The 13,480-nt window shown below is 35.7% G+C and overlaps 1 protein-coding gene across 1 annotated transcript; it reads left to right on the top strand.

Annotated features, from left to right (window-relative positions):
- The first annotated feature begins 740 nt into the window (after positions 1-740).
- LOC113296586 lies at positions 741-1,719 on the top strand. The gene is made up of 2 exons (XM_026544889.1): positions 741-917; positions 1,102-1,719. The coding sequence occupies exons 1-2, from the start codon at positions 741-743 to the stop codon at positions 1,717-1,719; spliced, it is 795 nt and encodes a 264-aa protein (XP_026400674.1).
- Positions 1,720-13,480: the final 11,761 nt, after the last annotated feature.

The raw sequence follows: 13,480 nt of genomic DNA, 5'->3' as shown, positions 1-13,480 counted from the left end.
TATGCATACTTCTTCATAATACTTCTTCATGCATATGCTTCATAACCAAGTATCTCCAAAGCGGTGTTACGAATGAACGACATTCCATGATCCGTTTCATATAAAGTCCTAGCATCCTCACGATTACCATTTGATGCCCTTAATGAAATGACAAAAAGCTTGCAATAACGCTTTATGCTTGATAACCGACATTGCAACACTTTTTTGCATCTTCCATTAGCATTACCATTGGTTCTCACAAATTCTTCAACAACTTGTTCCCAAAAAGAGTTGGTTGTTAATTGAGTGTTGTTAACTTTGCAATAACTTCTAACTAAGTCATTGTCTTCGTCGATGGAAAATGCGGCCATGCTTGATTTTTGAATTGAGAATTATGTGATAGGAGAATTGACAATTGGGGTGGGGATTTTGAGTTTTATGTGATAGGTTTATATAGAGATAGGAAATGGTCTGAGTTTGAGGTGAAAATGTAGCCGTTTGAGGAAACGCCGAACCAAACGACGTTCCAACGCCGAACCGAACGGCGCTAACAAGTCTCAGCCATCCGATCAAGGTGACCGTTGCATTCTCAACGACTCAGATTTTGTATCCGTTTGAAACCTCAACAGCTATATTTTCAGGCTTCCCTATAAATTGAGGACTACTTTTCCTTCATCCCTCACACCAAAATAAATTGATTATCTTCTTCATCGATATTCTTCTTCTTCTTCTTCTTCACATAATTTTTTTCATACAAAACTATGACACACTTTAGTACAATAGAAGAAGAGGCACTAATTTATGGTTGGGTCATAGCAAGCAACGATCCGATTCATGGAAAAGATCAAAAAGGTGCAATATTTTGGGGAAAGATAATGGAAGAATACAATAAAAGAAAAGCTCATAATGGTGTCGAAAGAGATAGAAAGGCATTAAGTGTAACACATTGAGAGCCGAAGTGAAAAAATATATTTCATATATTATACCCTACTTCCGAAGTAGACCTACGGGGATGACCGAGGAGAATTATGTAAGTACCTCAAAAAAAAATTAATGTTTTCTTTCTTCCATCTTGATATCTTTCTTTCTTTCTCTAAATTTTTCTTTTCATTTTTTCCTCAGTATCGTCGTGGAAGAGAGAATTATGTAGCAACGACTAAAAAACAATGGACGCACGAATCGATTTTTCAGATCCTGAAGACTTATCAACCAGATTACAATCCAGCGGTGAATAATGATGATGGAGTCGGTACTTCTACTCAACCTAGTCAACATACTCAAGCTACTGAAGAAAATGAAGTTGATAATTTGGATGAAGAATTTCAAAATATGGCAAGGTTTGGTAGCTCTTCATCTACTCATAATTCTAAAACCTCGGACATATCAAAGAGAAGGCGTTATTTTGAACAAACAGATGACGTTAGAAGTGAAGGGAGAGATCAAGCAAAGAAAAGGGCTCGTGAGGCTAAAGCATCGCATAAATCAGATGAAAAATTGGATAAACTCATCGAACTTCTTGAAAACGCACAAACACAAAGAATGGCAAAATATGAAACAGAGGAAGAGTATCTGAAGAAGGACATGGAAAACTCTTCAATTTTGGCACAAACGCAGCAAAGAGAATCGGACATGAAGATCCTACGTCAACCCTTGGATGAATTACAAGAATGGGAGAAACCCGTCTACAAAATATGGAAGAACGAGATTTTATCCCGTCATGGATTACCACTTATCCCCTAAATTAAAATGATATTTAGTAATAATTTAAGTTATTTAGAAGTAGGATTTCAATTTCAATATACTTTTTTTTTATATGTTTTAAGTTATTTAGAAGTAGGATTTCAATTTCAATGTATTTTTTTTGTGTTCTAAGTTGTAGAATTTCAATTTCAATATATCTTTTTATGTTCCAAGTTATTTTAATTTTAATATTTTTTTCAATTTATTCAAAAAACATTGTAACTGTTTTGCAATGTAATTAAAAATTTCCCTTTACTTTGATAAATTCTCAAATTTGAAACAAGCAACCATTGGAACAAATTGGAAAATCATTTGGAAATTCTCATAATTTAGAAAATGGAATTCTGTAACAAAATAGCCGTTGGAGAAAAAACAGTCAAGCGCCGCATGGTGCGACGTTGAAATAGGACGCCGAATGGAACAGCGTTAATTGAAACGCCGAACGGTTCGGCAGAGATTCCAGGGAATATTCCTGAAACGCCGAACAATTCAACGTTTAGACCACTTTTTCAGCGCCGAACGATTCAGCGTTTCAATCTCGCTGATAGTTGGACTGCGAGCACTTGCTAGGTGAGAGAACTATCAACTATCACTGTTAACTTTTTTCCAACACTTATTTTTTAATTTGCAACACTTTTTGGCCAATCTAGCACTCCAATCTAGCCCATAGGACTTAGCCTCAAAAGGGAAGATGCTTCTTTTTCTTCTAACGGATATTCAACACTTGTATTAACATCTTTATGATAATCCCATTTTTTATGGGTAAAAAATGTCACTATGGGAAGAATGGTCCAAATCTTTCTGAAGTCCGGATGGTACTCCACTGATGTAGGGAGTAGGTTGTGGAGTAGTCCATCCGGTCATAGGATGACCGGATATGTCATCCGGACATTAAGTGTTCGGATTTTTTTATTCTTTTTGTTATCCGATCACTAACTGATCAGAATCCGGTCACTTGATGACCGGATGAGTATACCAAATTTTTTTTTGAAGAATGATAGTTGAATGGTCGGATTTTTGGCTATAAAAAACCTATGTCTTTGCTTGTTGTTCTACACATTTCTCTCCCAATCTATTCTAGCATTCTTCTACCAATCTATTTCAAATGAGAGCTCCAAACTATATATACTTTAAAAGAAGATCTAGCACTTATTACAACAGATATCAATTTTGGAGGTGATGGTGCAGTTGGAGTACAACAACAAAAAAAGGTAGAAAAAATGTCAGCAACAGATTTAATAAACGAAAAATTCCCTATCATCGTAATCAACATAGCTTGGAGAATCGATTATTGGTTATAAACAAAGAAATCCATAATTTTGTTTCTCATTGGCAAGGTTTACCGAAAAAATGTAGCGGTTGGTCAACCGAAGACTTGGTAAAATCTTCTTCCCTGCATGCTTACTTCGTTGCCAAGGCTGTCTTTGTTAAATACCGCCATGTCGGAAATATACAGTTGCGTGCATTTATATACTGCAGTTGAAGAGAGAAGGAGAGAGAAAGGCAGACAGACGGAAAAAAATTTAATATGCAAATTATAAGATATATTTATGAAGAAGTATTGAAAGCATACATTAGCGGTGTCATCAGTTAATGTCAGCTACCAACGGATATTACTTATGATGAGTTTCTTATGGAATGACAATAAAGGTAACAAAAAATTACACCTTGTGAAATGGGATTTCATTTATAGAAAAAAGAGACATGGCGGTTTGGGTGTTAAAAATTTAAAAGATATGAACAATGCTTTACTTACGATTATAGAGGTTTGCTATTGAATTTGATGCTCTGTGGAGGCGCATTATCGAAGAAAAATATGGTATTTTTGAAGTTGAATGGTTGTCTAAACAGCCAAATGGTGCTCATGGGTATTCAATTTAGAAAGGGATTATGCAGAAACAAGACCTCTTTCTTCAAAATTTCCAGTTCAAAGTGAATAGTGGTGAGAAGACTAGATTTTGGGAGGACAGATGGATTCTTGATTATGCATTATGCAATATTTTTCCTCATATGTATGCTGCTGCAAGGTCGAAATTTAAATTTGTTGCTGACATTTGTTCTGGTATTATTTCTCAATTATTACAACAGCTACAACTCCCTCGTAGATTATCTGTCATTGCTACAGGCGAGTTCGAAAATATTCAAGAAAGTCTAGATGATTTTAGTCTTATTCCAGAAGAAGAAGATATGTTTAAGTGGGTATTAACTTCAAAAAAAAAAAAATTGTCAAGTCGTGTTATGATAAGCTAAATCCTTTTACTGCTCTTCCAAATCAAGATATTTTCTCTTTTATCTGTGAAGAACATTATCCTCCTAAAGTTGGTTTCTTTATATGGTGCATTAGTCATTTTCGAGTTCCTACTAGGGATTCATTAATCAGAAAAAGGCATTCAAACTTCTGCTTCTTGTTTGTTTTGTAATGAAGATGAATCTGTGGCTCATCTATTTCTTCATTGTGAGTTTGTCACTCGTATTTGGCAACACTTCATGGAGAAGATCAATTTGTCTTTCACTATGCCATCAACGGTACCTGCAGCTCTTCTAATTTGGCAGATGCACTTTGATTCTCAACAGAAAATGATGGAATCTTTTGGCGGTGGCGATATTCTCTGGTGTGTATGGAAGGAACGACATTCTCGTGTTTTCTCTAGTAAAGCGCAGACGACTGAGAAGGTTATTCACATGGTAAAATACTGTTTATTTCAATGGGCTTTAGTCATCAAGAATTTTGAAGATGTGACTTTTGACTCAGTTGTTAATAATTGGTACATAGTGTATTTTGATCCTCCATAGTTTCTTTGTAGGAGTTTTTTTTTTTTTTTTTTTTTTTGACTTGCTTGCTTTGTTCTGCGAGTTTTTTTTTTCTTTTTTCTCCTTTTCCCCCTCTTGGGTGGTTCAATGACAGCTCTACTGTAAACCCTGCGCTTAGGCCTGACAGATACTGTCAATGAAGTTATACTCAATCATTGGACTAGAGTCTATTTACCATTCAAAACTTCAAACACTATTTACCTTAAAATTAATTCACTCTCTTTTATATCACATATAAAAACAAGAAAAAAGAAAGAAGGATCATCAAACACCTTTGACGTGGATGTACAAATGATAAAAACTTCTACTTGTACAAGATACACTTCTATGGAACCCAACCTTGTTATACATGAAATATAAATCAATAAAGAAAACAAAAACGGAATCCTAAAACACACCTTCAACGGCTTCTTTCTTCTCAAACTCTTCTATAACACTCCTGAAAAAGCGGGGTCTAGCAACCTCACCCAATATTTCGATTAGCAATCTGTATGGACTAACTCTAATATACTTTCTAGAGAATCAACTAGACAGTCAGACTCAATCTGTGAGTCTTTATCAAATACTAGAGAGATAAACTTGATGGTACCAAAGACCAATATCCAAGTGTCAATCAATTTAAATCAGCAACCAAAGGTTGGATATTCTAATTGATTGTTCTTAACGCACAACCTGTGACATTTCAATTATATAACAAAATATAATGCGGAATAGAAATAACACATACACCAGAAATTTTGTTAACGAGGAAACCCCAAATTCATAAAAACCCCGGGACCTAGTCCAGATTGAACACCACACTGTATTAAGCCGCTACAGACACTAGCCTACTACAAACTAACTTTGGTTTGGACTTTAGTTGAACCCTAATCAATATCTCATTGATTCAAGGTATAATTGTGCTCCTTATGTCTCTGATCCCAGCAGGATACTACGCACTTGATTCCCTTAACTGATCTCACCCACAACCAAGAGTTGCTACGACCCAAAGTAGAAGACTTTAATAAACAAATTTGTATCACACAGAAAAGTCTACGATGATATATAAATTTGTCTCCCACAGATAAACCTAAGAGTTTTGTTCCGTCTTTTGATAAAATCAAGGTGAACAGAAACCAATTGATAACCCGGACTTATATTCCCGAAGAACAGCCTAGAATTATCAATCACCTCACAATAATCTAAATCGTATGGTAGCGAAACTAGATATTGTGGAATCACAAACGATGAGACGAAGATGTTTGTGATTTCTTTTTATCTTGCCCAATCGGAGATATAATCTCAAGTCAATTATTCAATTGAACTCGTACAATAGAAAATGGCAAGATCAGATCGCAAAACTACAAGAGAAGTAGTTTCGTCTGGCTTCACAATCCCAGGGAAGTCTTTCAGTCGTTAACCTACAGGGTCTCGATAAGAAACCTAAGTTTAAAGGAGAACCGACTCTAGCAAAACCAACTAGTATCACACAGGAGGTGTGGGGATTAGTTTTTCCAGTTACTAAATGTCTCATTTATATAGTTTTCAAATCAGGGTTTGCAATCCAAGTAACCTTGGTAACAAAGCATTCAATATTCGTCGTTAGATGAAAAACCTGATTTAACCAAGCTAATATCTTTCAACCGTTAGATCGAAACTTAGCTTATCACACATAAATGAAATGTATTTCATTTAGGTTTGAGTAACCATACCTAAACGTGTACACTTAGTTGGTTCACAAATAGTTAACCAATGGTTAGCCATATGAGTACTTTCATATTAACCGTATTCATCTTCTTCACATAACTAGTTCAAATGACTCATAAGAACTAGTTGAAGAGTTGTTCAATTGCTTAGGTCTTTATGAATAGACACAATTGAAACAAAATCGGTTTGATTCACTTGAATCAATTCATGAACAATATAGCCACGGTTTGCAAAGATTGCATTCCTTATTGATTTGTTGTTTAAGTTCATGATCTTCCAATTTGAGAAATATAACCAGCTTGGGTACGCGTACGGGTACGTGTACCATAGCTACCGGATTTGAGTTTACAAACTCAGCAGAAATTTTCGGTCGAAAACTTCCATGGGTACGCGTACGGGTATGCGTACCTAAGGTGACTGGTTTAACAATTTGCAAACTTACAAACTCAGAAGAAATTTTCGGTTCGAAAACTTCCACTGATACGCGTACCCAACCTGTCTCCTTCACCAATATCGTATGCACACATATGCACACACTTGGTTTCCGGCACATGGATTTATACAATAATATGCGAACACACTATATATGCTTATATCCATAGTTGGTTACGAATCTCAACTGTACATTTCAATCATTGAAACATTCTTCTATAATGTTATAACAGTCGTTATTCACAACTATCGTCATCAAAGCTATTTTCAAGATTGAAACGTGATCATGACTTTCGTCACGGATTAAGATGAAAAGTGGTTAAAGCGAAAGCTTACCAACACATATTTCGAGAAAAAGATAGGCGAGTAAACTCGGCTCGAAAGAGCAAATGTGTATGTATGAAAACTATCATAGTTATACGACTTTGTCTCAAGAGTAGGAGATAGAGTAGATAGACTTTTGAGTGATAGATAAGTTCAAGTATCCACATACCTTTTAGTCGGATGAAGTTCCACTGGTTCCTTGAGTAGTTCTTCGTCTTCGTAAGATGATCGACATGGAGTCTGGAGCTCAACTACACTACATTGTCCTAAATCGAGACTTAACTATAAGTAGTCTAGAAATCAAGACATATAGTTTTGACAACTAAACTTGACAAATATGCTTGAGATAGCAACGCATGTGAGTTCGACTGAGCAATGCTCTAACAACTCCCATTATTTTTCCAATCTTTAAGCTCATTCTCATTATCACCCTCTATGGTTTTATCATAATGTTTTTCTACTTTGTATTGATGCTTCATTGCAAAAAAAAAGCCACAAGACAAATACAAAGCAAAACATGACAAGCATCTTGTGCCTTGTAATTTCGGTATTGGTGACTTGGTATGGTTAAAATTAGGTAAGGAACGCCTGAAGGGGGAAGGTAATAAGTTGAAGCCGTTGAGATATGGACCATTTCGTATTCTCGATCAGATTGGTGACAATGTCTTTCGTCTGGATTTACCACCTTATCTAGGAATGTACTCGGTTATAAATGCTGAATACTTGAAGTTGTTTGAACCACCATTACTAGATGATGACGGCGACGACACTATGATCTTACCACGAGTATAAGACTTGTGGTTTGATAGAGAGGAACCACTCAAGGAAGACTGCATATTAGAGCGAAGATGTAAGGACCCTCAAGCTCGTCAACGCTATTAGACCAGTCATGAGACGAGTAAGCCGTTATTGACCCGATTAATTAAAGACGAACGTTAATTAATATAAGTTAATCTAACAACGATCTAGTTAAGACATTAGTATGACTAGATAGGTCTCGAAAAGTTATGCGAGATAGAGTACTCGAACGTGTCAATCGGATACCGGACGAAGAAGATATTAGCAGATTAATGAGAAGGGCAAAATAATCATTTTTGCATTTAAACCGCCTGGCTGCCCTTATCATTTATCTGGTGGATTTATCATTTTTTTTGGCCTTATCAGCCCAGATCGAGCAGATAAGCTCATTCTTTCTTTCTTCTTCTCTTTCTTCTCTTTTCTTTCTTCTTATTCTCTTTTTTCTTCTTCTTCTCTCTGTTGATTTTGATCGCAGAGATTTAGCCTCTTCTGTTGGAGATTTTCTTGTAAACCTTGTTATCCTGATGAACTAAGGGAAGAGATGTTATTACTGAAGTTGAGTTAGTTTTGGAAAAGCAGAGATTTGGGTAAGTTAATTTAGGGTTTTGTGTTTATTGATTGTTCTTTATGAATCGTTTCATTTTGATCAATTATAGAGTGGGTTTGTGTTTAATTGAAGTTTAAATGATTCTATAGGGTTTAATTTTAGTTTCTCAATTAATTGAATTAGATGTCAGGACTTCTCAGAGGATTGAATTTGAGTTCAGTATGAGTGATGATTAAGATGAATATGATACTGATTGAAGTTGATTTTTTAATTAGTGTTTTGCTGAGAAGAAGAGTTATGTGTATGATGTTAGGGTTTGAGTTTGATATAATAGAAATTGAGAACTGAGATGAATTTGATAGAGATGTGTGAAGCTGGGATTGCTGGTGGTGTTTGGTTATTGGATACATGACTTGGTGGTGGTATGGTTCAGATTTAAATAACAGGGAAGTTTCAAATGACGCTGAGGATGGTGGTGATATCACTGAAGTGCTAATTGTTGAGACTGAAGAATGATGGTGTGGAACAAGGTGAACTGAGGAATGGTGGTGTCATTGCAATAAGAGTTGTAATTCAATTACGTATGATGCATAAGGAAGAGCTGATATGGATTTGCAATTGGAAGAGTGGATGTTTTTATTGTTACTGAATTGGTTATGCTGAGTTGGTTTAAAATGTAGTAATGGTGATGTGTAATATCTGGAATTGAGAATGGTAGCAACTCTTGGTTGATGATGTGATGAAGATGATTTTAATTCAGTCAATGGAGGTTCAAGTTGTAGATATTGCAGGTGTGATGGTGCTGGTTGTTTGGTTGCGCTGAATTGAAGTGTAGCTGCAGCTAAATGTAACTTTGCAGGAATTTGGTACAACTTGGAGCTGAACTCTAACTGGTGATGCTGAACTGAGATTGAGTTAAGTATAGAATGAAGCTATGATGTACTTTAGATTAGAAGTGAACTACAAGGGGTTAATGGTGAATGCTATAAAGAACTGGTAGTGATGGATCTGGAGAACTATTAAACTTGTAAAGAAGAGAGTGAGTTGTAACTGGTGGAAGTTTAGAACTATAGGTGTTGGTGTTGTTTTAATGAGATGTTGCATGTGGATTTAGTAATATTATTGGTGCAATTGCAAGATGTAATGTCTCGGTTGGAGGTGTTGTATCTAGGTGTAGATGAAGTTGAATGTGTAAGTGAATTCTCAATGGGAAGAGGTTGTATCTGAAGCAAAAGGGTCTTGTTGTTGTGTTTCTCTTAAAGTAATTGGCAGGACAATTGAGAAGAGTATGAAGGCAGTGTTAGAGATGATGTTGATGTTAACAGATTTGATTGAGATTCAAGAATAAGGAATAGGGTTGTATTTTGGTTAAGCTGTAGGAGTTGTAATTGAAGTTAGAAATGCATTTTTGACTTAAAGTCTTGGCATGTTCTGTGTTGCATCTTGATTGTGCATTTGTATGTCTGGCCCGTGCAATGACCTGTGTTAGAATTCTGTTTCCCCGCCAGTTATCGGATTGATTTACCCTGTCTGACTTAGGGTATCTGACTGAGTTAACTCAGTGACCAGATTTGACCAGTTTACCATTGACTTGACTTTGACCAGGACCGGATTTTAGACTTTAGACTTGACCAGACCTTGACTTGACTGTTACTTGACTCAGATGGACTGGGCCTTAGATTAATGGGTCGGATTAGTGGACTTGGGCTTAGGCCTGATTTTCCTATGTTGATGATTTGGACCCCTTATGGTCTGAATTCTCCTTTGGCTTCTTTTACAAAGTTGTAGATATTTATAAGACTTAGTTATTGGACTATAGAACCAACCTAATTGGATTAGTAAATCTTAGATATGCTAAAGATAGATAGTATGAAGGTGTAGAACTATAAATGGGCTTAGAACCATTATATAAAATTGTATGTTTCTTGTGTGAGTCATTGTGGCTAGATTCTTAGAGTTCTCGTGTGATTAACAGTTAGTTATTAACAACAATCGATTCAAAGGATGAACCAGTGGATTGAGGATCTCAAGTATGCGAGGCTTGTCATCAATCGGGTGGGAACTCTGTAACCTTCTTGTAATCATTACGTTTACTTTATCTGCGAGCAAGATGAGTCTTTAATTACTGTAAGAATATTAATTGTAATTCAATGGGTATGTTGTGTAATATGCGATGTGTGGTTTCCCCGTGAAGAGTGTGTGTGATTTCCCCATAGCTCTTGTCTAAGTTTTAGTAGGGCAATGGTTTCCCCATAGCTCTTGTCTAAGTTTTAGTAGGGCAATGGTACGTTGTTCGAATATTACCTAGTAGTCCGTCCTTACCCCGGTTGATTATTATTACATTTTATTGTCTTAAGATAGTAGTCCGGCTTTACCCCGGTTGATTATTACCTAGTAGTCCGGCTTTACCCCGGTTGATTATTATATATACTATTTTATTTGGGGAAGTCACTCATGTACATATTATACTTGTTTGTGCAGTCTTAGTAGTATGACTGGGCTATTATGACCTTGACTTAGGAAGAAATTCTAGGTTCATGACTGGATATGGTCATTATTTGGAGACTTCGGCCTACGAATAATGATTGGGCCTTTTGTGAACCTACTGTGTGGGGTCATATCATAGTAATCAAAACCATATTATATTCTAGACTTAGATGGTGGTATTGGAATTTATGAGGTGTACGCATTCCACGATAATATCTTACGGTACCTGGATTCATGCTATCATTTGAGACTGGAGTTATTCCTAGCATCATATTCTCGATTGAGTGAGACGAGGTTGGGATAACATATGTTTAGGTTGTTAAACTCATTTCTCATAGATCCATCCGGTGGTGGATCTTTCACGGATATTGCCACTATGGACGTAATATATAGGGAGGTGTGTTGAAGCAATCTTCTGCTCTATGTTGTGTGTGAATATGTTTACTGTATTTTCTTTAGTAGAACTGTGATGCATGTTGTTAATTACATGAGAGTTATATGTTTCCATTGATCACCCCTTTAGGATGATGTGCTCACTCGTTCCCACTTCAGTTTTCAGTTTTCAGAAGAGATGGAGCGCATGAAGATGTTCGTTTCGTAGTTCGAAGATTTAGCAGATTAAGAACGTTTATGAATCTTTTATATTTCTTTATTCTTTATTTACTCTGTAAAATAACACATTAATATATTCATACCACAAGAGAGTTCTTCGTTTATACAATGTAAGAGTGTATGGGTTTGTCTTTGGATTTAGCTTATGTAACTGAGTTTCTTAAGATCGATAATATAGGTTTGATGCTTTTATTAGGTTATAATCTTATTAGCTAAGCAGGTGATTAGATTGGGGCGTCACAAAAGAGTGACCAAAACACGACAAAGAAAGAAAGAAGCTTTTCTAATTGGATGTACAGGTCAAGTTCCCAGCAAGGCCAAGAGGTTTAATAAGGAAAAGGGGACTTTTGAGTTCCCTAACCTTCATTTTCAACTTTCACAGGAGTTCAAGTTCTTAGAAGGGGGACCCATGATACAGGTGTATCCCTACTCATCTTAGGAACTTAGTAAACCTGAAGCTAAGTTGGGGGAAGAATCCTAAATTATGGAGGAAACCTTATTTGGGCAGAATTCCTAGTTAGGAAGAGTTTTGTTTTAGGCAACACTCTTAGTTTAGGAAATAGATTCCTAATAGAAGACCTTGTCGGCTGAGTACGATGAAAGTCTATAAATAGGGAGGTTCGGTTGTTTACTATACAGACCCAAAGACCTAGAGAAAAAAAACTTGTATACGAATACTTTTGTTAATCTTAGCAAACAGTTTAGGGTTAACTATTGTTTAGAGAGATTGTGAGCGTAACAAAGAGAGAATTGTAAATCGTTTTCTTGTTCATAATCTAGAGAAGATATATTTCTTCAAATCACTACTTTGTGTTATGTTTTCTAGTTTTCCTCTATTATTATTCTGAATTCCGTCTCTATAATAATAGTCACCAAGGTACAAATATCAATACGTACCAGCAGCGGTGATGGAGTTAGATGTCGTCATACCATAACAATGGAAATAGAACAAGCTGAAGCGAAAGTTCTTCTAGAGCCAATTGTTGGGCTAAAGAAATGGAGTGAGGCATTTGCATTTGGAAGGGATTATCCTAATATCATTTTATGAAATTTGACTTTGTGTAACAGCAAGCCTCTTGGTTTTTCTTCTTTTTTGATTATGAAATTTGAATAACCTATGATAAGCCAAAGGCATTGGAATCTACCAGAGAGTCTAGGAAAAATTCCCACAACCTATCAATTCCTAGTTCATCTGGAGCACCATACATGCAAATAATAAATACTTTCTCATTCTCAGCACCATACTGCACAAAACACACAATGAAATTCCTATTGCAGTCTACAACATCAAGAACCAAGTTATATTTCCAAAGAAGAAACAAACCACCAAAAAATCCTATAGGGTTCACATACCAGTAATTGGCATAACTAAACTGGTTATTGTGTCTTTTTTTTTTTTTTTTTTTTTTTTTTTTTTTTTTTTTTTTTTTTTGTATATTCTTTGTTTCATAGAGAAAAACAATACCAGGTGTTAGAGCAATGCTCGGTCGAGCTCGCAAGCGTTGCTATCTCAAGATTGTTTGTCAAGTTTAGTTTCCAAAACTATAAGTCTTGATTTCTAGTCTACTTATAGCTAAGTCTCGGACTAGGATAGTAAGTGTAGTTGACCTATAGACTCCGCGGCGTTCATCATTCAAAGAAGAAGAACTGCTCTAGGAACTTGTGGAACTTCATCGACAAAAAGGTATGTGGAGACTTGAACTTATATATCAATCAAAAGTATCTCTATTATATCTTCTATTTTGAGACAAAAGTCGTATTGCTATATAGACTTCGATTATACACATTTGTTATTTCGAGGCGAGTTTATCTCGCTTATTTATTTCTAGAAATATGTGTTGGTAAGCTTTCGCTTTGGCCAAGTTCATCTTTACTCGTGACGAAAGTCATGTTGATTATTTCAATATCTTGAAAATAGCTTTGATAAAAAATAGTTTGTGGATAACAACTATATAACATCCTATAAGAATTTTTCAATGATTGAAATGAGGGTTTAGAACATGTAACCATCTTTGGATATAAACATAGTGTGTTCTTAGATTTGTTAAAAAGTCCAAAATCGGG

Source organism: Papaver somniferum, chromosome 7 (genome assembly GCF_003573695.1).
Source record: "Papaver somniferum cultivar HN1 chromosome 7, ASM357369v1, whole genome shotgun sequence".
NCBI classification, from domain to species: Eukaryota; Viridiplantae; Streptophyta; class Magnoliopsida; order Ranunculales; family Papaveraceae; genus Papaver; species Papaver somniferum.
The sequence above is the reverse complement of the archived record's forward strand: the minus strand, read 5'-3'. Positions and strand labels throughout refer to the sequence as shown.